Genomic DNA, 23,709 nt, shown 5'->3' with positions numbered 1-23,709 from the left:
TTTTATTCATCCAAGCACTTGTAGCCACGAGTAATAGTTTAAGAGTTCTACTACATATTAAGCATTAAACTGACTATTTTAAGTACACAACACATGCACATTATATACATAAACAAAACACCTTAAGAATACAAACTCACGCACAAGTACAAAACTCATGCACCTTAAGCACAAAATTCACGCACCTTAAACACAAAACACACGCACCTTAAGTTTCAACAACTACACACATTAAGTACAAAACTCACGCACACGCACCTTAAACACAAGACTCACGCACACGCACCTTAAGTATAAAACTCACACACCTTAAACACATACTCTGTCTAAATTTGTACTAAAATGTGTTGCATCATTAATTTAATTCTTTTAGGTTTTTTGTTCACCTGGCTCTTCCCTCTAATTGATACCATTCATTCTTTTCCGATTTAATTATCGTCAGTTTCCAGATCAAAGTTTCTGCTATTTTTCATCCTTGCATTTGGTGGTGTTGTCTCATGGGAGGGAGGAGAGAGGCAGATGTTCTACCGCAGTGGGTTTATAGTTCGTAATGGACCATTGTATATAAGTTTCAACAACTACTCACATTAAGTACATAGTCACGTACCTTAAGCACAAAATTCGCGTACCTTAAATACAAAACTCATGCACATTGCTCGCACGGAAGTAGGAGTGTAAACAAATCGAATCGAGTCAAATATCTCACTATTCGATTCGAATTCGACTATATATTCAAATATTCGTATTCGTTTAATATTCGAATCTCAAATTTGATTCATATTCGATTCGACCAGTTTATTCGAATATATTCGATTCGACTCGAATATTCGAATCTCAAATTTGATTAATATCCGATTCGACTCGAATATTCGAATTCAAAATGCCTAACTTAATTTTTTACAAAATTCTCTGATTAATTAAGATAAAATGTAATAAAAATTTATATTTAAATAGCATAAAATATTTGAATACTATTTGAATCGAATACACTATAATTTGTAATCGTATTCGGAAAATATTCGAATCGAAAAAAAGTATTCGAATCGAATTCGTATTCGAAATATTCGAATTCAAATCAACATATTCGAATTCGAATTAGAATATAAATTTTTTTAGGAAAAATTGTAAAAAATGCCCCTCTATAATATGTCCCTGAGTAGTATAAATGTTGCCCCTCAAGGTGCACATATAGCTCCTCCCGTAACGGACCTATAGTTCCCTACCGCTGTCTTCGAATCGAGGGAGGGAATTCCAACTTAACGGTGTCGTACACTAACGGCGAACCACATGTGGAGGAGTTATATGTGCACAGTTTTAATAATTAATGGGCAACATTTACACCACTCATAATTCAAAGGTGACATTGATAATTGACATATTACAATTTTTTTTTTTGATTTGTTTACACCCCTACACATAGGCAACCGCACGGTAACTTAATTTTATATATATATATATATATATATATATATATATATATATATATATATATATATGTGTGTGTGTGTGTGTGTGTGTGTGTTTGGTCAACCCTATGCCGTAGTAAGGATTTTGGCGAATGAGGCGATGGTCAAAAAGGTTTAGCCCACTGCACCCTAACACAGTGGCATAGGCTAATATTCTTTTAATCTTTTTTTAATTTTTTTTATCTAAATAAAAAAAATTAAAAAGTGGTGTCAACATCAACGACACGGGTGCCATAGCAGAGAGCTGAGGACTCATCATAAATATAAATTTTATATGATTATAAACAAATTTTCCCACAAGAAAAATGCTTATTATACTATACGAAAAATGTTACTAATCTGGAATGATCAAAGATGAATACAAAGAAACAATATCACGCCCAGTATATGGAGTTACATACTGGAAATTGACTACTACACGCTAAAATTAAGAGAACATGCCTCTGATCTGAATATATGGAGGCACAGTTTCAGCTGACGCAATTAAAAAAAAAAAAAACCAACAATAAACAAACAAAAAAAAAAAAAGAAGATGTGGATGTTATCAATCTTCTATTCAAAACTAGTTTGCTCTCAACTGAATTACGTACGGCTTTAATCATCGGTGAGCGGTTACCAGCGTCTCTATGAACCTCAATCCATCAAACTTTGGTGCGAATTTCTCGGAAGATGATGGCGCCGCCGTCGCCGCCGATGACTTCCTCGAGAACGGCGACTTCGCGGAGTGCTTCCCGGAGCTATCATCCTATATAATTGCAAACCGGAAGAAATTATTCATCAAAAAAATCAAACAAACGGAGAAAATAAAATACGCGCGGAATAATTTTTATTTTTTATTTTTAGGTTTCGTACCTGATGATTCGCAACAATGTTGCTACTTCATTATGAGATACTAGATCATGATTATGCTAATAGTTTTATTTCAAAACGTTAATTTTTTTTAAAGACAAAATGTTAAATTTTAATATGTAAACAAACTAACTTAAATTTTATGAAGATGTCCTTTTTAGTCTTTTTACATTTATCAGCTTGTCAAAAAGCTAATTTTATCAAACACTTTCAATCATAACAGCTAGCTTAACAGCTCTTAAGTTTTCAGCTCCGAGCTTATAGCTTTTCAGTTTTCAGCTCATTTTCAGCTTTCAGCTTCTAGCTTATAGCTTTTCAGCTAGGTTTGCCAAACAGAGCCCATGTATGAAGGAAATAACTTCAATTCTTTTTTGAGTTTTTGGTCAAAAAGGCGTAGAACCAAAAGCATATATGCATGGATGATATAATAATATGATATAATATATATATATAAGCTGCAAAATTATTGAAAATTTAAAAATGAAAGGAAATAGTAAAATAGAGAGTAAGAAGTGAGAGTACATGAAGTATTTTTAAAAAGTTATACTACATGAATTCTCAAATTTTACTTTTTAAATGTTATTCTATAATTTTTGACGGACACTGATAAGCTTTATTTTTTAATGTGGGTTTCAATATAAATGTTTATATCAAGATTTTGTTTGTGTATATAGTATTTTGCTTTTTGAAAACTTAACATTGCTCTTGCAACTTGCAAGTTGCGACTTGGAATACAAATAATGTGAGACTATGACAGCCTCGTAGCCTACTTGTTCAGTCAGACGTCAGTCACCATTCTTGTTTTACGGAGATAATAATGTCAGAGACTCAGAGTGCCCATTTCCATTTGTCAATCTTTTTTTTTTTTTTTTTGAAACTATCAATCTTAGCTTGTTAGATAAGATACTTGCCTACCTATTGCCTCAAATCTTCTCCAATAAGTTTTACAATGGTTATGCTGTGCATGGATTTAGGGGTGGGCGTAATTCGTATTATCCGAACTAATATCTGAAATTTGAATAGAATTTTAAATTTTGGGTGAACCCAAATAGTTATCGGTTTGGATATTTTAAATTTCTGTATATTCGAATATAAATTCGGTTTGTATATCGGGTGTTAAAAATTCTATCCACACCCGATTCGAAACCTGAACTAACCGATTTTTTATTATAAATATAATAATATAATATATATTAAGTTTTAAATGTATTTCATAATTAATAATATATTAATTTTTAAAATTCTATTGGTTAATTATTAGTATTTGTCTTATTTTTAGTTTGATATTATATGAAAAAATATAAATAATAAAATAATAAAATCATTAAAAAAATTCAAAATTGATAAAATAATATTTTGGGTATATCCAAACTAATTCGAAATAAAGCTGAAATAATTTCACCCAAATCGAACATATCCGAATTAAATTTGATTTGGATATCGGGTGTCAAAGATCACCCGAAATTTTCGGATATCCGCAATAAAATTCGGGTATCACCCGAACCGAACCGACGCCCACCCCTATGCATGGTGTACACTGTTGCAAAACGACGTCGTTTCATTAAAAGAAAAAATTCGTTCGGATTGCCGTTAACAGTGTTAGGCGGTTTCCTTTCGTATTCAAACAGTAAGATATATTCATAACTTCATAACTATATATCCAGAATTACATAACTATATATTCATAATTATATATTCATAATTTGACAATAGTACATTCAAAAATTAATAATACACATTCATAATTGACCTTATCGGTTCTAAATATATAGTTCATTCATTCTGAATATATAGTTAATTCATTATGAAAATATAGTTCATTCATTATGGATATATAGTTCACTAATTCTGGATATATAGTTCATTAATTCTGGATATATAATTCAAATTATGCATGGCATAACACCATTAACGGCATCTATTTTTTTTTCTTTTTAGTTGAACGCGTAATTTTAAATTAAAACGACGCCGTTTTACAACCGTGTGCACCATACATGGTGCATACGGTTGCACGACATAATTTGCGTAAGTTTTAGGCTTGGGCCCTGTTCATTGGGCTATATAATCCCATCATATATTATTATTATTATTATTATTATTATTATTATTATATTAAATCAAGTTTAGTGAGTTAGTTATTTTAATTAGTGGGATTAATTGTTTAGTGGGGTAGTGGTATTTGATAATGGGGTTATAGTCATTAGTGGTTAGTTTTATTTGATTTTAGCTATAATTAGTTTTGTCATTCACTATAAATAGGCTTATGTGACTTCCTCAATTTATAGCCTTCAGGGTTTCATTCTTGCAACTTACATATCAGAAAATCATAAGAATTGAAAATGCCTTCAGGTCCAAAGAAGAGAGCGGCTAGGAAAAAGCAAGCAGAAGCCCAACTTATTCCCAGCACAGATGGTATATATTATCAGTTAGTGCAGCTTAATTACCCAAAACAAGGTTAATTATATTGTTTTCTTCACTACCACTATATATATATGTTCTCTTGTTTATTTTTTGATTTGTAGGAGTGAGTGGCAGCTGCTGCATTGTTAAAGATGAAAAGAAGCCTAATGAAAATGAAACTCCTGAACAAGTCCCAGTTATCAGGAGAACAGGGAGAGCTCGGCAACAGCCTTCTTATTTGCAGGATTACCATTGCCACTTACCCAGCAAAACACTTGGCGACCTGTCCGAGGTTCTTGTCTGTGATACTGGCAATGCTGTTCTCCATTTGGTTCCTAATAAGGAAGATGAGACAGACGATATTGAATCAAGTGGCGGCGTGTTTGTGAACCCATCTGAATACCCTTTAGAACTGAATAATAATAATGCGATTGAGGCATATGGTGGTGGTGTTGGAGATGAAGTTGAAGTTTACAAGGTGGTGGAAATGTTGGAGCAGATTGAGTGTTTAGTGCAGGAGGTGAAAGGTCTTGTAACTAAGCACCAACAATAAATGTAAACAACCTTCTAGCTGGCTTACTAGTTGCTACGTAGTACTATGCTGCTTGCTTAAAATATTTTGGTATGTATTAAATTAAAGCCCCCTGGCTAGTAAGGTTTAGTTTTGGTATGGTAGTTCTGTTTATGTGCATGAAGCAATATAATGCTATCAACTTTCTATTGAAACGTAAGCTTTCTTGGTTCCTGCCTTGTTGAAAAGTTGAGTCCAACTTAAATAAGTTTCAAATGCTCAACAAAACTTGCAAAAAACATAAGTAAAATTAGACCATTTGCAAAATACTTGTTTACAAAAAGCGAAATTCTCTTACCCATTAGGAGACATACCACGGCCAAACAAGATTGATTATATATAGGTAAATTACGGTGACTCGGTGATCCATTAGACTATGACAGGATTAATGCATGTAAATATTAGGGTATGTTAGTGTGGCATTTGCATTGTTATTATTTGTAATTTAAATGATTATTTGATTTGATGTATTAATTAATTAATTTGTCTCAATCTTGTTAGATATGATCTTGATTAGGAAAAAATGAGTGACAAATTGTAATTTAATGTTAATTAAGATTAATAATTTTAGGCAGCGCAGCATGCATTAATGATGGAATGAGCGGAACCTTTCCAGTTCTCCATTTTCATGGGGAACGCGGAAGGAAGGAAGTGCAATTGATCATCCTCAACTCGGGACTCATCAGATCACCCCCATAATAATTTAATTAATTAATTTCCTCTTCTATATAAAGCATGCATATATACATTCGATCAAATCACTTCAGGCAATAATCTATTCTAACAAGAAACCACTCCATCAGACGTTGCATTCTAACAAGAAAGCATAGCAGAAAATGCCTTCAGGTCCAAAGAAAAGGAGAGCTTCTAGGAGAAAGCATGCAGAAGCGGAACTTGTTTTGAGCACAGCCGGTGCGTTATTTTGTTTACTAGCTTTCTCTGGTTTAATTTATTGTTTACTGCTCAGATAGATCATCAGTATTTATGTTTTGATGTTTAGGAGCCACTGAGAGCTGCTGCGTTGGATCGATGGAAACAGATGTTGCTGCAGAGGTGTCAAATGATGCAGTTCAACTGTCTCAGCAAGTTGAAGAACATGTCTCCAATACGCTTCTGGAACCTAAGGGTAATATTGGTGGAGATATGACAGTACCTGAGGTGGTGTCCGATGTTGTTGTCTGTGGAACTTGTCTCTCTGAGGTGGCTGTTGAGAATGAAATTGGATCAAATGTTGCTGTTCATCTGGTTCGGCAAGAACATGTCATTGATGTGGTGCCTTCAACAGAGTCTCCAGCTTTGAAGAAGCTTTATAATTTTGTTCAAGTGGATCGGCAAGTTGAAGAACATGGTTTGCAGTCTGAGGTGGCTGTTAAGAATGAAATTGGATCAATGGAAACTGATATTGCTGCAGAGGTGTCAAATGTTGCTGTTCATCTGGTTCAGCAAGAACATGTCATTGATGTGGCGCCTTCAACAGAGTCTCCAGCTTTAAAGAAGCTTTGTGATGTTGTTCAGGTGGATCAGGAAGTTGAAGAACATGGTTTGCAGTCTGATATTATGGGATTGGTTGATGGTGAAGATGGAAATGTGCCCAAAGAAATTGACAGCACCAAGTCCGATGAAGGTGTTGTAGTATCTGAGTTGGAGGAAGCTGTTGAGAGTGATGGCATTGTCGTTGGAGATGCTCAATTGGCTTCTAAGAAGGATAATAAAGACATTGAATCCTTTACTAGAGAAGGAACCTTACCTTCACTGAATGGAGGCTGCATGTCTGTGGAAAAAGCTGATAATTCTCAGGATGTTGGACTGAATGTGATGTTACTGTCTCAGGAAAATCAAGAAGATGTCTTTGATGTGATGCCTTTGAAGAAGCTTAACGATGCTGTTAAATTGTCTCAGCAGGTGGACTCTGTGGTTATGGAATTGCTTAATGGTAATGATGGAAATATGCAGAATGAGAATTGCTTTTGCAATGGTGGCTTTTCTGTACCTGGCGTTGAAGAATTGACTGTTGAAACTGCTATTAAATTGGCTTCTAAGAAAGATGAGAAACACGGTGAATCTGTTGGTGATGACAGTGCATTATCTCGAAACTTGGACAAACTGTTGCATTTGGTTGAGCAGATTGAGCTTTTAGTGCAGGAAGCTAAAGGTCTTATTATAGCTCAGCAAAAGGAACAAATTAAATGTGATGAGTAATCTGATTATGTTAGTTGAACTTTTGGTATGTATTTAGCATGCTGGTTAGTATGCTTACTTTTGGTATTTCTATGTCTGGGTATGAACTTTTTGGTGTTTTACATCTTTTTTCATGTATTGTGGAAGTAGTTTCATGATCAGGAAACAATATAATGCAATGTTATTTAGAAAGTTAAGTTGTTGCTCTTTTGCAAAGTCCTCTCATGAGTTATGAAGAAGATTTTTGTTTGGGTCTCTGATCTCTATCTGGCATTTTTCATCTTTTCATGTAGTGTCTCTATATCCATTGTAAGCATCCTTGGGGAAATTGCCATTGACATGAGTTCTTGTATGAGAAGCTTGCATGCATATGGAATGTAGACCTGCATGGAAATTTTTAAAGTTGAGAAATGGAAAGTTGTTGATAAGAGGAGGAGATTTGTATGATGTTGTGTTTTACCTGAATGATATCTGTTTTGTTGCTGCAGCCTCTACATTCGAAAGAGTTTTTCTTGAGGTTAGCGAGTGCAATTATACCGCAGTGTCTGCATACATGAACTCTGTAAGCATCACTCTGGTCGAACAACCTCTCTTTCAGAAAGTGTGCTGCTCCATGTGCTATCATGCAGTCGCGCTCCATTTCCCCAAAGCGCAGCCCTCCATCCCGAGACCTCCCTTCTGCGGGCTGCCTGGTGAGAATCTGGACAGGACCCCGGCCACGAGAATGGATCTTGTCATCCACCATGTGCTTCAGTCTCTGGTAATACGTCGGTCCCAGGAATATCATTGCGCTCATCAATCGCCCTGTGTGACCATTGTACATTCTCTCGAACCCACGCATCTGATACCCACATTTGTGAAGAGCTTTGCTGATGTTATCCACCTGAAAGCAAAGCAAAGCAAGCATTGTCCTAGTGTTTGTTGAAGGAGTCTGTCATTCAAGCAACCAATCTATCTAAGGAATCTGCAGGTAACTTTTCTTTGGAGTGAGTGTAGTTCTACACTTGTACTTACAGTAACATCAGTAAAAGGGGTGGCATCTCCTTCCTTTCCCATGTGAGCTGCAACTTTTCCCATGACACACTCGACAAGCTGACCGATAGTCATACGAGAGGGAATAGCGTGCGGGTTGACAATGATGTCAGGAGTGACGCCTTCAAGTGTCCATGGCATGTCATCTTGAGTATAAGTCATTCCAATCGTTCCCTTCTGCCCATGTCGGCTGCTGAATTTGTCTCCAATTTGAGGTATCCGCACAGATCTCATCCTTATTTTCACAAATCTCAAACCATCTGCATTTGTGGTCATCAGAACCTACAACACAACACAACAAGAAGACTCATTGAAAATTGAAAAATACAAATCTGAACTCGATCGATAAAATATAATCACAAGAGAAGAGATTGTGTATGTATGTATCCTGAACCTGATCCACGATTCCTGTTTCACTATGGCGTAGACTAGTACTATGGTCGCGTTTTGTATATCTGGCAGGTTGTCCTTGAGCATCATCCTGAGAAATGGGAGTGGTCTTTCCAATAATCACATCATCACCAGAAACTCTTGTTCCCTGGGATCAGTCAGAATTTCAAGTTCACAACTAACATGATAAAAATTTTAGTCACCCCTCTAACAGTATATACTGTGGTGTTTTTGCACTTACAGGAGGCGCAAACCCATCATCATCCAATTTATCATAGCATCCATGTCTCATTCCCTACAAAATTTATCACCTTCATCATTATTAATCTTATAAACAACAAATTTTCCATTTTGGGATTGGAATAGCAGACAGACAAACCATGGTATTCTCCCGATCAGGTTTCCGAAATTCCTCTTTCACAAGTGTTCCCATCTTCTTTTCTTCATCCCTATAAAATGAAAATGAACTTTGAGAAACCACAATCAGGAATGGAATGGAATGAGAATAGGTGCAATAAGCAATACCTGTATGAGCGGAAAAAGAGAGATCGGAAGAAGCCACGGTCAATTGAAGATTGGTTCATGATGACAGAATCTTCTTGGTTGTATCCAGAATAACAGGAAATTGCAACAATAGCGTTCTTTACAAAACCACCACAAAAAGGTCAAGCAGTGTAGAAGTAAGTTAAAGTCAACTAACCACAAATGCTAACAACAATAGAGTCCTTACAATGCCAGCTGGGAGTTGTCTAAAATGCAAATGTTCCATTGCACGGGTAGTGACAAGAGGCTTCTGAGGATAGTAAAGAACATAAGCCAATGTATCCTGCACAACAATATATCAGTCAGAAAAGCAGAAAAAGTGTTCTGAACAATGAAGATCAGATTGCAGCACTGATGTTAAATACCATTCGAAACTGGTAATTTGTAACATAAATTCCCATTGCTTGCTTTCCCATGGCTGATTGGTAAGTATTACGAGGGGACTGCATTATATTGTCTGACATTAGCCCTAACAGGAAAGCATTGGGTAAAACAGTAGTAGATATAGCTAAATTGTATGGAAAACTGACCTGGTTGTGATCTGGAAAAGGTATAATTGATGCGCAAACCCCCAATATAAGCGATGGATGAATTTCACAGTGTGTGTAAGGCTGTAAGTCCTCTAGATTTCTCCTTGAATTTGCAAGGTCCTGAATTATTAAATGGGAACGTCAGATAAAAATGATCTATGAACTGCTAAAGTGTTTTCATTAAATATGATACCATAGTTAGATTAAGAAGCATTCGGGGCTAACATTTATTGTCATCGCTATCATTGTAGTCTCCTCTTCTTCTGTATCAATATACTCGATAAATCCTTTTGCCACAAGATCATGCCAGCCACATTCCTCAGGGGACTCCTGAAGGAAAAAAAAAAAAAGAAAAAAGAAAAAAGAAAAAAACCTATAAGATTAGTACCATAGAAAAGTTAATAGACAGTGACAAACTGAGGAGCCTACATACTCTTTCCTGCAGCATCATAATATCTTTCTTCTTGATCAGTAGTCTTTTTTTATCCACAATAAATAACGGACGACTACAACGGCCATAGTCCGTGTATAAGCGGAGTTCTCTCAATGGTATGTCACGAACCACTCCAACTTCAGTGTTGACATCTACCTGTAACAGATAAATGGGAGGACTTAAGTTCATTAACAAATTGTAATGACAATACATTCGAGGAAATCAGGAACTAGATTTTTTTTTTTTAATTGAGAAAATTATGTACTGATGAAAGCAAATATTAGACAACAATGGAGTTCACAGACCTGTCTCCTCAACTGTCTCAGTGTCTTCACTAACAAGTCAGGGTTACGATGAATGCCAACCCAGGAGCCATTTACAAAAATCTTGGTAGCTTCAAGGATAACTGCAGGAGATATTTCCTGAAGAAAAATATCATCATGCCTGTGAACATACGGTAACTCAATCCTCAAGCAACTTCTGTTGATTGTGTACCTCAAAATTTTCTGTGCTCCATTCCTCCAAAAACTCTAGTATGGGATTTGCCGCTGATCCAACAGTTATGTAGACCATAAGTGCAAGGTTCTTTACCAGTCCACAGGCCTGTTAAAACAGCAGCACGTGTAAATATGTAGAACACGATATTAGTTTAGTACATAAATATCACCATGCATTGTATTACTTGTCCTTCAGGTGTTTCTGCTGGACACATCATTCCCCAATGAGAATTGTGTAATTGTCGAGGTTTTGCTAATTTACCTAAAGTTGCAAAAGTGTAAAATTATGATGAGAAACAAGCACTAGGAAAAAAAAACAAACAAGATTAGTAAACTGAGTGATAGATAAGAATTTTACCCTCACGCCCGATGGGTGAGTTCAATCTGCGCAAATGGGAAAGGGTTGAGGCGAATGTCAAGCGATTCAAAACCTGCTTTGAATTATCTGGTAAATTATATGTAGACAAGTGAATAGAATAGTAATATCAGCTTAGGAAAGTAAAATCATCAGAACCTGAGAAACTCCTGCCCTTGTACCAGCTGCATTTGCTTGCCCCCAGTTCCCAGTTGCAAGAGAGTACTTGAGCCCACTTGTAATAGTTTTTGCTTTAATGGCAAATTGCAAATTTACATCCTTCCCACTGTCAACACACTGGCTCATCAAAGGATAAGGCTTACTTTCAAATTACAAACAGGTTCAAATGATACCCAAAAAAAAAAGGAAGTATCAGAACATGCCAGATGCAAACCTTTTGAACATATGATCTCACATCTCTGGTTAGCTTTCTGAATAACTGTGCCAGTGTTCAAATTTATTAGGTACAACCATGGATTCCCTTCACATTGGCAATAGAAGTAAATAAATAATAAATAAATAAAATGAAGATATTGCAGACCATTCGGAATAAGCCTGCCAACAAAGGACCAGCAAGGTCCAGCCTCTTATTTGCCATGTGATCCCTGTCATCTTCTGGCCTTCGGCCAAGTGCACATCGTAAAAGCCGATTGATGATGTATCTGAGGAAATAATAAAAATGTGAATCTTCCAATGGAACAAGTATTTAACACTGTTGTGGATAGGGAAATATGGCTCACCCAAAATAGTAGGCCTTTTTAGTCTCACAATACTCTCTAGTACCAACATGTGGAAGCATTTCCCTTTGCAGAATCTCTTTAGCATACCTGTGGAATATGGAGGTTGGTTTTCCTTGGCAAAATAAAAGTTTGGTAACACTGAAGTTATTAACTGAGTTCCTTACTTGATCCTTTTCTCTTTGGTGACCCCAACTGTTGATCCTCTTTTCCCAATATAGTCAAGAGCAACCTAGAAAAGTTGACAAATTATGTACACAAAATAGCTTTTCTAATCATCACATGACTAAAAGACAGAAATTGTTACAGAAAAAAAAATCGATAATGCTATAATAGTATAATACCGACCTGCTGGTTTTGAATCAAGAATGCCTCTTCCAAAGATGGGCGAAGCAGTTCCATCATTGGAGGATCGCTAAAGTGATAGCATATATGCTCTAATATATCTTTATCTGCTACGAAACCTAATGCTCGAAAGACAATTATAATAGGCACTTCAGTCCTTATGTAAGGAAGAGTAGCATATATATATTGTCCTGAGGATCCCTGGAATGAAGAACATAAATGTTCATAAGCTTTTACATTCACAAAACATGCTGGTCAGTGAAAAAAAATAAAGTAAAAAATTAAAGAAAATAACACCCAGATACCCCTTTGGTAGTTGCTTTGGAAAGCATCCTGACAAACATGCTGCTAGGCGACTTGTTTTGGCCCTCGGCAATAGACCGGACTTCAGCTACATATGAATATTTGTTTGGCTGTCGTTTCTTGAACACATAGACATGGTTGGTGCTCATCTTTTCCTGAGCAATCAGAACCTTTTCACTACCATTAACTATGAAGTATCCACCTTGATCATAAGGACACTCTCCCAACTCTGTTAAGTCTTTCTCAGATAGGTTATACAAGCTGCAATAACTCGACCTAAGCATTATAGGAATCTGCAAACACAAAAATTAAACAATAATCAAAAAATCCCAATTCAATTCACTGTCAAACCTATACCAGACCTTTAATTTAATTTGTACCTTCCCAATGAAAACCTTGGTAAATTCCTGACTCTCTGTGACTTCTTCATAGTCATGGCCCCTCTTTATCACTTCCTTTTCGACATCTACGTACAATGGTGATGAGTATGTGAGGTTCCTCAACCTCGCAGCCTTTGGGAATAAGGTATTAGTCTCCCCATCAGACTCTGTCATCATAGGCCTACTCAGGTATATCTGAGTAAACTTGATCCTATAAATTGTCTGCACAGAAGCGAGTAATCAAGAAAAATGAACAAAGACATTGCAGTTATTATATATGCTTAGGTTTCTGCAACAGAGAATTTCGATTATTCATTAAGCTTGACATGCAGTAACAATGTTCAAAAAATCTAGGAATCATAATCGAAACTTTAACGGGAAATTGAAAGATTAAGAAACCTCAACAAAGTCGGATTGACGGCCGGGATTATGCTGAGCCTCAGGGCGGATCTCAATGTAAGAAGCCTCGTCGACGATTTCTTGCATAGTGTTCTGTATGAACTCATCGAAGGAGTCGAGCTGCTGCCTCACCAGACCTTTCTCCTCAAAATATGCACTGATCACCGCCCATGCATCCTCTTGCCCGATTTCGGCACCTTCATCGTCCTCCTCGTATTCTGCTTCTTCGTCTCTTTCAATATTCCTCTCTAAAGGTTCATCCGCGTATTCATTCTCCTCATACATTTTTCCACCCCAGAAACCAAAACCCCACTGCTTCTCGATCGCTGTCAATAATCTGGGTTTAATTTGTGTACTGCTATGAATCCGCAAGATTAGTTATTGATTACGTACAGTATTTAATTTACGTTGAGTCACTTGCATGACTGTTCACCTTAGCTTTACTACTAACATTTTATGCACAATGCCTAGGCAATTTATATCCTGCACCACGACGCGCGTTGAATTGTGCGTCCAGATGCAAAACGACGTCGTTTCAATTTTTTATTTTTTTTTAAATTTCGCTACTCAGTGTTTGGCAGTTGATTTTCTTTAAAAAAAATCTCATGTTCAAAAATGTACATAATGTTATACTAGAATACACATAATTGTATACATAAATATACATAATTATATAACAAAATACACATATTTTTTTAAAAAAGATAATACACATAATCTAACATAATACATAATAAACATAAACTTTTAACATAATACACATCAACTCTTAACATAATACACAAAAATTTCCTGATTCGGATGTATATAATTGTATAAAAAAATGCATAATTGTATAAAAAATATACATAATTGTATAAACAAATATACATAATCATGTCAATTTCCTACCGCGCCTCCCAAAACGACGTCGTTTTGAGAGGCGCGGGGCGCACAGTGCACTGTGCGCCGTGGTGCAGGGTGTAACGATTGCAATGCCTAACATTTTTTGAAAGCCAAGCAACTTGGTATATTAATGAATGAACATAGTAATAGAGTCAGGAGGGACTATGTCCCAACACATAGGATGGTCCTAATCGAAAGCTAACGAAGTTAAAGTATGAGCATGCATATTGACAGCCCTAAAAATATAATTTAAAGAACAATATGTAAATAACGACATAGATGTCCTGCACTGGTCAACAATGACCCCAACATAAGATCGAGTAGTCGTACTTCTTGAGTGTATCAGGTTTCGCAGCTCCATGCAATCCGTAAGTAGGTCGACTATCAATATATCGCGCCCTTTATGCCATGAGAGGGCTTCCTTGCACGCAAGTGCCTCCGCCATAAGAGGTGAAAAAGCACCAGGGAGGGTGTCGGCCGTGGCCGCCACGAAAGCACCATCGTGATTGAGAAGCACAACTCCATATGTTGCATCTCCTATGTGCTGCCTGTAGCTGGCGTCGAAAAAGCACCTTAGTCGATGTTGCGTGTCGTCTACTGGCTCCACCGTGGCAGCGGGTTGTCGCATGGTGTGATTTAGCTTGCTGTATGCGTCCTCGGCCCTCACCGCCCTCCTCACCGTGGATCCAGGCTGTGGCAGTGCCTTCTCCCATACTGCCGAATTCCGAGCATTCCATAGATAGTATAGAACACCTACGACCAGTCTCAATTGTTCCTCCGTCAACGAGTTCAGCACGCCTAGGAGCCATGATGGGAACAAATTGGTTAGAATATTCGTGACAGGTAATCCCGAAATATTCCAAACCATTTTAGAATAATCACATAGAATCAGTGCATGCATAATATTCTCATGTACGTGGCCACACATCGGGCATATAAGATCCACCTCTACTCTTTTAATAATCAAATTATCAATGGTGAGAAGTATGCCAGAAACAGCTCTCCACAAAAAGATTTTCCATTTAGGTGATTGCAATGCCTAACATTAAAACATAATTAACAATAATATATTATCATCATTAAATATACTTTATCCGTCTCGTTTTATGTGTCTGATTTAATTAATGAGACTTAAGTGAAGTTATTTTTAATACAATTTTTTATAATATTAAGTTTACTATTTGTATGCATAATTTATATATTTAAAAATTACACTAAAAGTACAATTAAATAAAAAATTGAATTTAAAAAATATTAACAAATATAAACAAAGAAGAAATGATTATTTTGACCATTGAATAATAAATATGATAGATAAAATATAATGAGACAGAGAGAGTACAATTCTTTTAGCATAAAAAAACAACAATATTTAGGAATATATAAATAAGTAAATAAATATATTAAAAATTGTAAAAAATGAATAATAAAAGGATAAATTTTGTTTGGGCTGATATATTTTACTTATCCAATATGGCAATTCAAACTGGTGGTCAAATTGAAGACTTCTGGAATACTATGTAGCAGTAATTCATTAATAATTAACAAATTTAAAGTATCTATATCATGTACGAGCTTGATCCTTACCCATATATACAAGTCAAGCCTTTAACTAATTTTCATTCAAATGTAAGTACTTATTAGTCAGGGTGACTAAGTAATTCCAACATGATTCTTGTACATGAATGTTTTGAATTTGATTTTTATTAATACTTCTTTTTATCAAATTCACATCGTATAAGATTTTTTTAAAATAAATTAGAGTGATTTGACGTAGAATTGTGTATTTATTTTTAGGATAAACGTAACTTGCTTCCAACGAAACTTTTGGTCTTTGTCCTTGCTCAACCAAGCTTTTTATTTTTCCTATCTATTTTCAAAAATTAAATATCAAAATCTAAGATCATTATTATAATTATTATTATATTAGCTCAATGTCAAATCACCTAAAAAGGTACATGTTACTTAAGAACAACTCCAAAATAGTGTGAGATTTTTTTTTTTTTTTTGAATTGTTATTTATTTCTTTTCAATCCACGTATAGTAGGAATAATGAAAAGGAAATAGAAATGAATAAAAGGAAAAAAAAAATAGTTAGGGTGGTCGTTAATTGGTGACCACCATAACGCGCTTGCTAGGGGTTGTTGGTGTGTGAGACATGCAACAGCTAGCTGTGTGTGTGTGTGTTTTTTTTTTTTTTAACATGTGGTGATGCCCATAAAAAAATAAATATTCCAACAACATATTCACTTTTCTCTCTCTTATCCCCTCTCCCCTCCACCCCCAAAAAAAAAAAAAAAAAAAAAAAAAAAAAAAAAAAAAAAAAAAAACCTATTGGGGTTACACTAATGGCAACCTGCTCAAAGTATGGTAGTGCTAATTATTGCACATTTTTTTTACAAGTTTAAGGGTTGAATTGTAATCTAATTGAAGGGTTTTTATTTAGAGATCTAATTGCATTGTTACTACTAATTTGATGTCTTATTTAATAATTTTCATTGCAAATTAAATACCACTCGCTTTGATTATTATTAAAGCTCAAATTATCACATGGACAATATGAATAATAATTCACGTACAATTTATTGTAAGTAGGCATTCCTTTTGTCTCTTCGTTGCATCAATTTATAATATATTAAGATGTTGATGATCGAATTAATACTTTAATTTTGTACGTGTACGTTGATTAGTTTTCTGTTATTCACTCATTCGGCGTGAAGAAATTGATGGAGTCATTGTGTATTGAATGACTATTGAAAGCAAATAGAGAGCTAAGAAAGTGCCACAAGCTATGAATTACTCATCAAATTGTTGCTTTGCAGCTACAAACAAAATAATTGAGTGGATGAAACAATAATTTTTATATCAAAATGTCATGAAACATTTAATTATTGTCAATACACTTTAATTTCAATTGAACAGATTGCTCTCAATTCAGTCTATCACACAATGTTTTATTAGTGTGATTTATCACTTTTATACGCAGTTGACAAGAAACAGGGTTATAATTCCCGTATATATAATAGCAATGAAGTTAGCCATTCAAACATAAATAAAAGCATGAATTCTCATTTGACCATTGTAAATGGTTTTGAATACTACGTACTGACACTCAACCAAAAATAAGAATATAATATAATGCTCATTTCAGTCGTGGATAGATCTACAGTAAAGGGAGCTCAAGCAATCCTGGCAGTCAAAACCAACATTCAACCACCATGAGTTTATCAAGTATTGTCTTGTCCCTATAGCTAGGAAAATTAAAGAAGTTAAAGACTTCAAAACAATACTCATCAGATCATACAAGAGCTATTGGGCAGATAGATCAGAGGGTAAAATATAGGTAAGACTACCACAAACTAACACGTACGTACTCTTAGCTTGCTTATAAGCAAGCCCCCCTTTCCTATCCGACACTTCCAGTTTCTCAAGTAATATATATGATCCTTAAACCTATTAAACTCCCATAATCATGCCTTACAGATTTCATTAATTCATTATTTTATTTGGTGTTCCGATCCATGGAGGCTGCAAAGACGACGAAGCGGCTAAGGATTCTTTATGTCTCACTAAGGCTTCTGGCCTTGGGCGCCACGGTTTCGGCAGCCTTCGTGATGGCCACTAGCCATCAGAAAATCTACCTGTTTTCTGCTCCTTTTGAAGCCAAGTATAGCCACACCACCGCCTTCAAGTAAGTTTCTTTCGATTACCCCGCCGGCCTGGCCTGTAATTATATTCGATCGACTTTGCGTTTTAATGTTGTTGCATATATGTTTCTGTTAAGGTATTTCCTTATTGCCAACGCTGTTGGAAGCGTGTATGGGATCCTCAGGCTTTTCCCACCTCCCAAGAATTTCCTCTGGCGGTTAGCTCTAGTCTCAGATGTGGTAATGACGATGCTGTTGACGTCAAGCGTGTCGGCAGCTCTGGCCATTGCTCACGTGGGAAAGGAAGGCAACTCTTACGCGGGGTGGCTGCCGATTTGCGACAAGTTTCACAAATACTGCGACCAAGTCGCCGGAGCTTTGATCGCCGCCTTCCTTGGTGTCATACTGTATATCTTGCTCCTTCTCTATACCATCCACACTATCCCTCGCTAAGTATTTTTACTTATAATTATATATGTCTGCCATATCTACTTGTAGTATACACCCAAAAGGTGAATACTAAGTTGTAAATTCAATGAGCTGAGTGAGATCGAGATCATGATCACAAGCTAGCTTCTTTCTGCTCGATCGTAATTTCAATGGAGAACTGATCTGATTGGGATTATTATGAGATCATAAATTAATTTATTATCATTATATTATTTTATTATTAAGAGAATTAGAAATGTCAACCCTCTTCGTGTTGAGGTGTGCAATCCAACTATCAATTTGAGCTTTTAGTTGAGATTGAACACATGCTTCAATTCTGGGTCTAGGGTTGTTGGATTTATCAGTTATGCCCATCAAATTATTTTACTTTATTTTATTTTTGGTGGAGTTGGCTCTAACCCTAAACTTCAGGGCAGGCTGAACAGCTAAACTAAAATTGAAAAATGAGAGTGGGTACATACATTCGGTGGAGCTGAATGAGTTTTGAAAAAATATTCCCACAACTTTGACAGATTGAGATTTACTTCATAACATGTAAATGATTCAAGTCACCTTATAAATTCACTACAGAACATGTAAATATATAATGTTATCGGTAGGGATATATGTCAATCGGATTAATCCGTTTGGTTTCGATTTCACGCTAGCCTTAGGATTTCGCGATGTCAGAATTATCGGTTCAGGCTAATCATGAACTTATCGGTCAAGCTCAACTAAAACTAAAATTAAATAACACATTTACACTAATAAATATAAACTTATATATCATTTACTCGATCAATCTAAACCACTATTTCTAAATTCTAAGTAACAATAATTAATATACTTACACTATAATATAATAATATTTAAAGTAATTTTAATTTCTCATTATTTATTATTATAAAAAATATTTTAGTTTATAATATATTTATAAAAATGTTATTTAAAATTTTAATAAAAAAATTTATAAAGATGAGCTCTCCTATATCTTCATGTATGTTATGTTCAATTATATAACAAATCCTTATACAATGAACCAGAGTTTACAGTGCACTATGGACTTTTGTATGTATAACGTCGTTTTCAAACGAGAATTTATTTAATTTTGAGGGTGTCCGTTTATCCATCCAATTCACATTACAGTTTTTTTTTTTTAATATAAAACTTTTCTTATAAAAATAGTAATTCAATGATCCAATATCATCCAGACACTTGTTAATGAAATACAAGGTTGCAGTATCCCAACCATAGAGTACAATGGACAAAGATAAATGGTACGGTTATTACACACTACGCCAAGGGAAGGGAGTGGGGCATGTAGAGTAAGCAAAAATTGTAAGCACGAAGGTGTAGCAGCCACATAGTCGTATGTGAACTAAGCTATAGATTTGTACCCTGCATTCTGCAACATCAAGCCACATTTTCTCCTCTCAATAATTATAACTAGAGTACAAAATATACGAAATATATGTATAAAAGTGACAATTTATATATTTTAAGAGACTTATTCTACTCTAAACAATAAAATGATACGTTTCCTTCTTTGAGATTGTAAATGAGGGACTATTTCTTCTCCTTCTCAACGAAGACTTCTCCCCTTTTCCCGCACTACAAATAATAGCATAACAACTACCTTAAAGGAAGCTGGGTTTCATTTCATTTATTTTAACTCCATTTTCTTTAAGATAAGCTACTATAATGACTTCTATAAAGTCTCACTATGTATATGTAATATCACAAAAAGAAAAAAAAATACATAAAACCTTTTTAGCTTGGCACAGTAAAAAAAAACTCTCATAATTTTTTTCTTTTAAATTTCAATTCACATAAAAAAACTAATATTCTATTTTATCACTTAAATTTTACCATACTTTATCCATTATTAATGCATTATTATTATCGGCCCAGTAGCTAGCACGTACTTATCACGGATTCCATGGATCAATATGTATCATTATTGTATGGACCATGGTCTACGTACACAAGTTGTATGGCCCATATTTTATTTACTGTAAAATAATGTACATTCAGTATAAAAATAATGTACATTATATTTAAGAAATGTACATTATTTTTTTTTAAATATACATTATATTGTATAATGTATATTCAATACAAAATAATATATATTTAATATATTAAAAATGTACTTTTTGTTAGGGTCCTTATAACATTACGTCGACCATAATTTACCTACTTCAATAGTGACTGAAGAATTCAAAGATTGAATAAACCATTATAATATAACTCAACCGTAGAAATGTCATTAATTTTTGTTTGTTTTTTAAGGAGACACAGAAGCGACCAAATAATTATGGTCGGTCAGGGTTAATCCTTATCCTGCCTTTCTTCAGTACCAAACCTCGAAGTCTAACCGCCATGATTTTCACGTTGGTTCATCAAAAACGCTTCAGTACTGTACACCCCGAAATTCATGTGTCCACACACACCTGCTTCTACACTTCTACTTCGATACCTTTCTTCCCCTCTCTCTGCATATAATCTTTAGAAATATTCGCAGCTTCAGCAAAAGTGTTAGATTTCTCTGTTCGCGGTTATGGCATCTGGATCCTCAGCTCCGGCCAACAATTCGGTCTCCAAAGGGTTTGACTTCGCCGCCTCCGATGATATTCTTTGCTCCTACGAAGATTACTCCAATCACGCCAGTTCTAATGGCACCCTCCACTCCGATCCCGCGGCTGCGTCCACTTCTGCAAAGGTTATTCTTTTTCTCATGGTGTTTGATTCTTGCGGTTTTAGCTAGGGCTTTGGTGATTACTGGTGAAAGTTGGAGTCTTTACTGTTCAACTTTGCTGTAAATTGCTGAATCTGAAAGTTTTGGAATATGGGTTTCAGTTTTAATCTTTGTATACAACAGTTTGTTTAGCCTGCTCAAAAATTTTCTGAGAAGGGAACTCATTGGTCACTGGGGTGTTTGTTAAAGCTTATTCCGTATTTAATTAGATTATTGGGATTATATCTTAAATAATCCTTATAACATGTTTAGCAAAGATTATGTTGCAAGCTTTTAGCTTATTTACTCTGATAATCCATACACATGTCTGTAAAACTTAAGCTGTTTAATGGTATTGAATATTGATACTAAGAAGAAGTAAGAACCAGATGAAATGAGAGTTTATTAACTATATAATATGAAGGGGGTGACGATTGAAGTTCTTTTCTTTGTGGGAAATTGCAATGTTGAGTTTGCTATTGCTTTTAAGAAAGTTGTTTGAAGGTAAAATATGTACTAATAGGAGATACCTAATCAATTTGATCTCAGTTTCTGCTGCTTACCTGGAATGTGTCTCTTGTATTGAGCAGGAGTTCCAAAAAAACAGAATGACGAGATCATCTATGTTTACTGCTCCGCCTTATAGGCTTCCTGAAGAATCGTCATTTAATGAAGATGTTATGGTTACTGTTGACATGACCATGAAGAAGTATGCTGACAATCTGATGCGTTTCCTTGAGGGAATTAGTTCACGGCTGTCTCAGTTGGAATTATATTGTTACAATCTTGATAAATCGATTGGAGAAGTACAGTCTCATATGATTCGTGATCATGGAGCAGCGGATACCAAGCTCAATTCACTTGAAAAGAATCTTCAAGAGGTATGTATATTAGCATATTTCTCTTAGTCTGTGCGTAATTCTGAGTGTGCTATTGATTGGTTTGGTTCTGTAATCTGTACTATTCTGGTTGCAGGTTCACAGGTCAGTACAGGTTCTGAGAGATAAGCAAGAACTTGCCGAAGCTCAGAAGGAGCTGGCCAAGATTCGGCTTGCACAGAAAGAATCAAATTCAGGTAACAACTCTCAGCAGAATGAAGAGAGAAATGCCCAACATATTTCTGATACCAAAATGAGTGGAAATTCTTTGGAAGTTAACGGGCTGCAACTGGCACTTGCACTACCACACCAGGTAGCACCACGACCAGTGGAACATCATCAACTGCCGCCTGTCCCAGCTCCCCCGCCAATTTCATCACAAGCTATTTCGCAACCACAGGGATACTATTTACCTCCAACTCAGTTGTCTCACGGTCCATACATACTACCTGTTCCTCAATTCCAAACTTCCCAAGCACAAGAACATACTAGGTTGCAACCACAATCTGTACAACCTCAATTGAACTTGACCCCACGGGTTCAGGCTACAGCTAACTATCAGCAGCAGCAGCCACCTGCCGTTTTCCCTCCTTACCTGCTCAGTCAACCAAATCCTACCCCCGATATGCCTATGTCTCGACCAGTTGCAAGCAGCCCCGAGGGGGGAATCCGTTATGGGTATGCTGGTGCTGGGAAGCCAGTTCAGCCAGAAACTCCAGTTCAGCATCTCAAACCCACTCTTCGGGCACCTGGGGAGGGGTATGGACTCGGCACAGCCCATCCCTCCATTTCACAAGGTAATGGTTACGTGATCTATGATGGGGAAGGGGCAAGGAGTCATTCAACCCCACATCCTCACTTCCCACAAGGTGGCTATCCTCCATCAAGCTTCACTGCCCAGAACCCACAGCCAGCTCCTACTCCTCCTAGCACAACTAATGCAATGGCTCGTCCACCACAGTTGATCCGCAACCATCCCTACAATGAATTAACCGAGAAATTCATGCACATGGGTTACAGGGGCGATCATGTCATAAATGTGATCCAAAAGCTGGAGGAGACCGGTCAGCCTGTTGATTTCAACACCGTGCTTGATCGATTGAATGGCCATTCTTCTGGTGCCCCCTATAGAGGATGGTAAGTAACCTTGAATCTTTCTAGCTGTCACGTTTCTGTGTTCTGAAAGACCATGGTTAAGGCAAACAACCATCTCGGTCTGTATCATTACGCCACATTCACCCGGTGGTTTTGTCTACTATATATGCCTTGCGTTCAATAAAACTTGATACGATAGCATGGGAATTTGGTATGTATAAAATCAAGAGGTGCACTATATTATTTGTTGTGGCCTCTTCCCTGCTTTCTTATACATTGTAAGGTTATGTTCTTTGATATATATATTTCAATGACGACATATAATCCAATACACATCTTTGGTACGATGTTTTTACAAAATCATTGTTTCTTCATGATTCGAGTTACTTTGTTGAGTTTGTTCCAATCTTTGTCTTGCTTTTACTCTCACTAAAACTGTAGTGATGGGTTATAGGTAGTTGCACCTTCTCGTTGTGCATATACTAATCGGTGAATTTAAAAGTGTATCTCAAGCATTTAAACAAAAACGAAAACAAAATCTTCACGTTTTATATAAACGTGCCAAATTAGAGCGCGCACTTTTTGACTTTTTGTGTGGAAATTAGATCTATATGTTCACATCAAGACATC

At 35.9% G+C, this 23,709-nt stretch overlaps 4 protein-coding genes across 4 annotated transcripts; 3 read left to right on the top strand and 1 right to left on the bottom strand.

The window, feature by feature from the left end:
• Window positions 1-4,622: 4,622 nt before the first annotated feature.
• LOC109187239 lies at window positions 4,623-5,381 on the top strand. The gene is made up of 2 exons (XM_019337391.1): window positions 4,623-4,727; window positions 4,838-5,381. The coding sequence occupies exons 1-2, from the start codon at window positions 4,655-4,657 to the stop codon at window positions 5,266-5,268; spliced, it is 504 nt and encodes a 167-aa protein (XP_019192936.1). The 5' UTR covers window positions 4,623-4,654; the 3' UTR covers window positions 5,269-5,381.
• Window positions 5,382-7,484: 2,103 nt separating this feature from the next.
• Window positions 7,485-13,693, bottom strand: LOC109187240 (DNA-directed RNA polymerase II subunit RPB2-like). The gene is made up of 25 exons (XM_019337392.1): window positions 13,409-13,693; window positions 13,010-13,231; window positions 12,632-12,922; window positions 12,330-12,527; window positions 12,149-12,213; window positions 11,985-12,071; window positions 11,786-11,906; window positions 11,639-11,683; window positions 11,404-11,541; window positions 11,248-11,320; window positions 11,075-11,151; window positions 10,888-10,995; window positions 10,698-10,814; window positions 10,393-10,548; window positions 10,185-10,289; window positions 9,960-10,079; window positions 9,795-9,872; window positions 9,617-9,712; window positions 9,412-9,527; window positions 9,266-9,335; window positions 9,128-9,181; window positions 8,891-9,034; window positions 8,479-8,778; window positions 7,925-8,347; window positions 7,485-7,847 (listed from the first exon to the last, which is right to left on the bottom strand). The coding sequence occupies exons 1-25, from the start codon at window positions 13,691-13,693 to the stop codon at window positions 7,728-7,730; spliced, it is 3,609 nt and encodes a 1,202-aa protein (XP_019192937.1). The 3' UTR covers window positions 7,485-7,727.
• Window positions 13,694-17,790: 4,097 nt separating this feature from the next.
• Window positions 17,791-18,571, top strand: LOC109187555 (CASP-like protein 1C2). The gene is made up of 2 exons (XM_019337782.1): window positions 17,791-17,984; window positions 18,078-18,571. The coding sequence occupies exons 1-2, from the start codon at window positions 17,815-17,817 to the stop codon at window positions 18,391-18,393; spliced, it is 486 nt and encodes a 161-aa protein (XP_019193327.1). The 5' UTR covers window positions 17,791-17,814; the 3' UTR covers window positions 18,394-18,571.
• Window positions 18,572-20,662: 2,091 nt separating this feature from the next.
• On the top strand, window positions 20,663-23,428 carry LOC109188390 (mediator of RNA polymerase II transcription subunit 15-like). The gene is made up of 3 exons (XM_019339041.1): window positions 20,663-21,091; window positions 21,697-21,987; window positions 22,082-23,428. The coding sequence occupies exons 1-3, from the start codon at window positions 20,930-20,932 to the stop codon at window positions 23,123-23,125; spliced, it is 1,497 nt and encodes a 498-aa protein (XP_019194586.1). The 5' UTR covers window positions 20,663-20,929; the 3' UTR covers window positions 23,126-23,428.
• The last annotated feature ends 281 nt before the right edge of the window (window positions 23,429-23,709 follow it).

Source organism: Ipomoea nil, unplaced genomic scaffold, assembly GCF_001879475.1.
Source record: "Ipomoea nil cultivar Tokyo-kokei standard unplaced genomic scaffold, Asagao_1.1 scaffold1421, whole genome shotgun sequence".
Lineage (NCBI taxonomy): Eukaryota > Viridiplantae > Streptophyta > Magnoliopsida > Solanales > Convolvulaceae > Ipomoea > Ipomoea nil.
The sequence above is the reverse complement of the archived record's forward strand: the minus strand, read 5'-3'. Positions and strand labels throughout refer to the sequence as shown.

Coding starts and splice junctions, on each gene's coding strand:
- LOC109187240 (XM_019337392.1), bottom strand. CDS start 13,693: ATGTATGAGGAGAATGAATACGCGGATGAACCTTTAGAGAGGAATATT. Junction 11,542..11,638: donor TGAGATCATATGTTCAAAAG/GTTTGCATCTGG, acceptor TTGATGAGCCAG/TGTGTTGACAGTGGGAAGGA. Junction 10,815..10,887: donor GGAGCACAGAAAATTTTGAG/GTACACAATCAA, acceptor ATTTTTCTTCAG/GAAATATCTCCTGCAGTTAT.
- LOC109187239 (XM_019337391.1), top strand. CDS start 4,655: ATGCCTTCAGGTCCAAAGAAGAGAGCGGCTAGGAAAAAGCAAGCAGAA. Junction 4,728..4,837: donor ACTTATTCCCAGCACAGATG/GTATATATTATC, acceptor TTTGATTTGTAG/GAGTGAGTGGCAGCTGCTGC.
- LOC109188390 (XM_019339041.1), top strand. CDS start 20,930: ATGGCATCTGGATCCTCAGCTCCGGCCAACAATTCGGTCTCCAAAGGG. Junction 21,092..21,696: donor CTGCGTCCACTTCTGCAAAG/GTTATTCTTTTT, acceptor TGTATTGAGCAG/GAGTTCCAAAAAAACAGAAT. Junction 21,988..22,081: donor TTGAAAAGAATCTTCAAGAG/GTATGTATATTA, acceptor TTCTGGTTGCAG/GTTCACAGGTCAGTACAGGT.
- LOC109187555 (XM_019337782.1), top strand. CDS start 17,815: ATGGAGGCTGCAAAGACGACGAAGCGGCTAAGGATTCTTTATGTCTCA. Junction 17,985..18,077: donor AGCCACACCACCGCCTTCAA/GTAAGTTTCTTT, acceptor GTTTCTGTTAAG/GTATTTCCTTATTGCCAACG.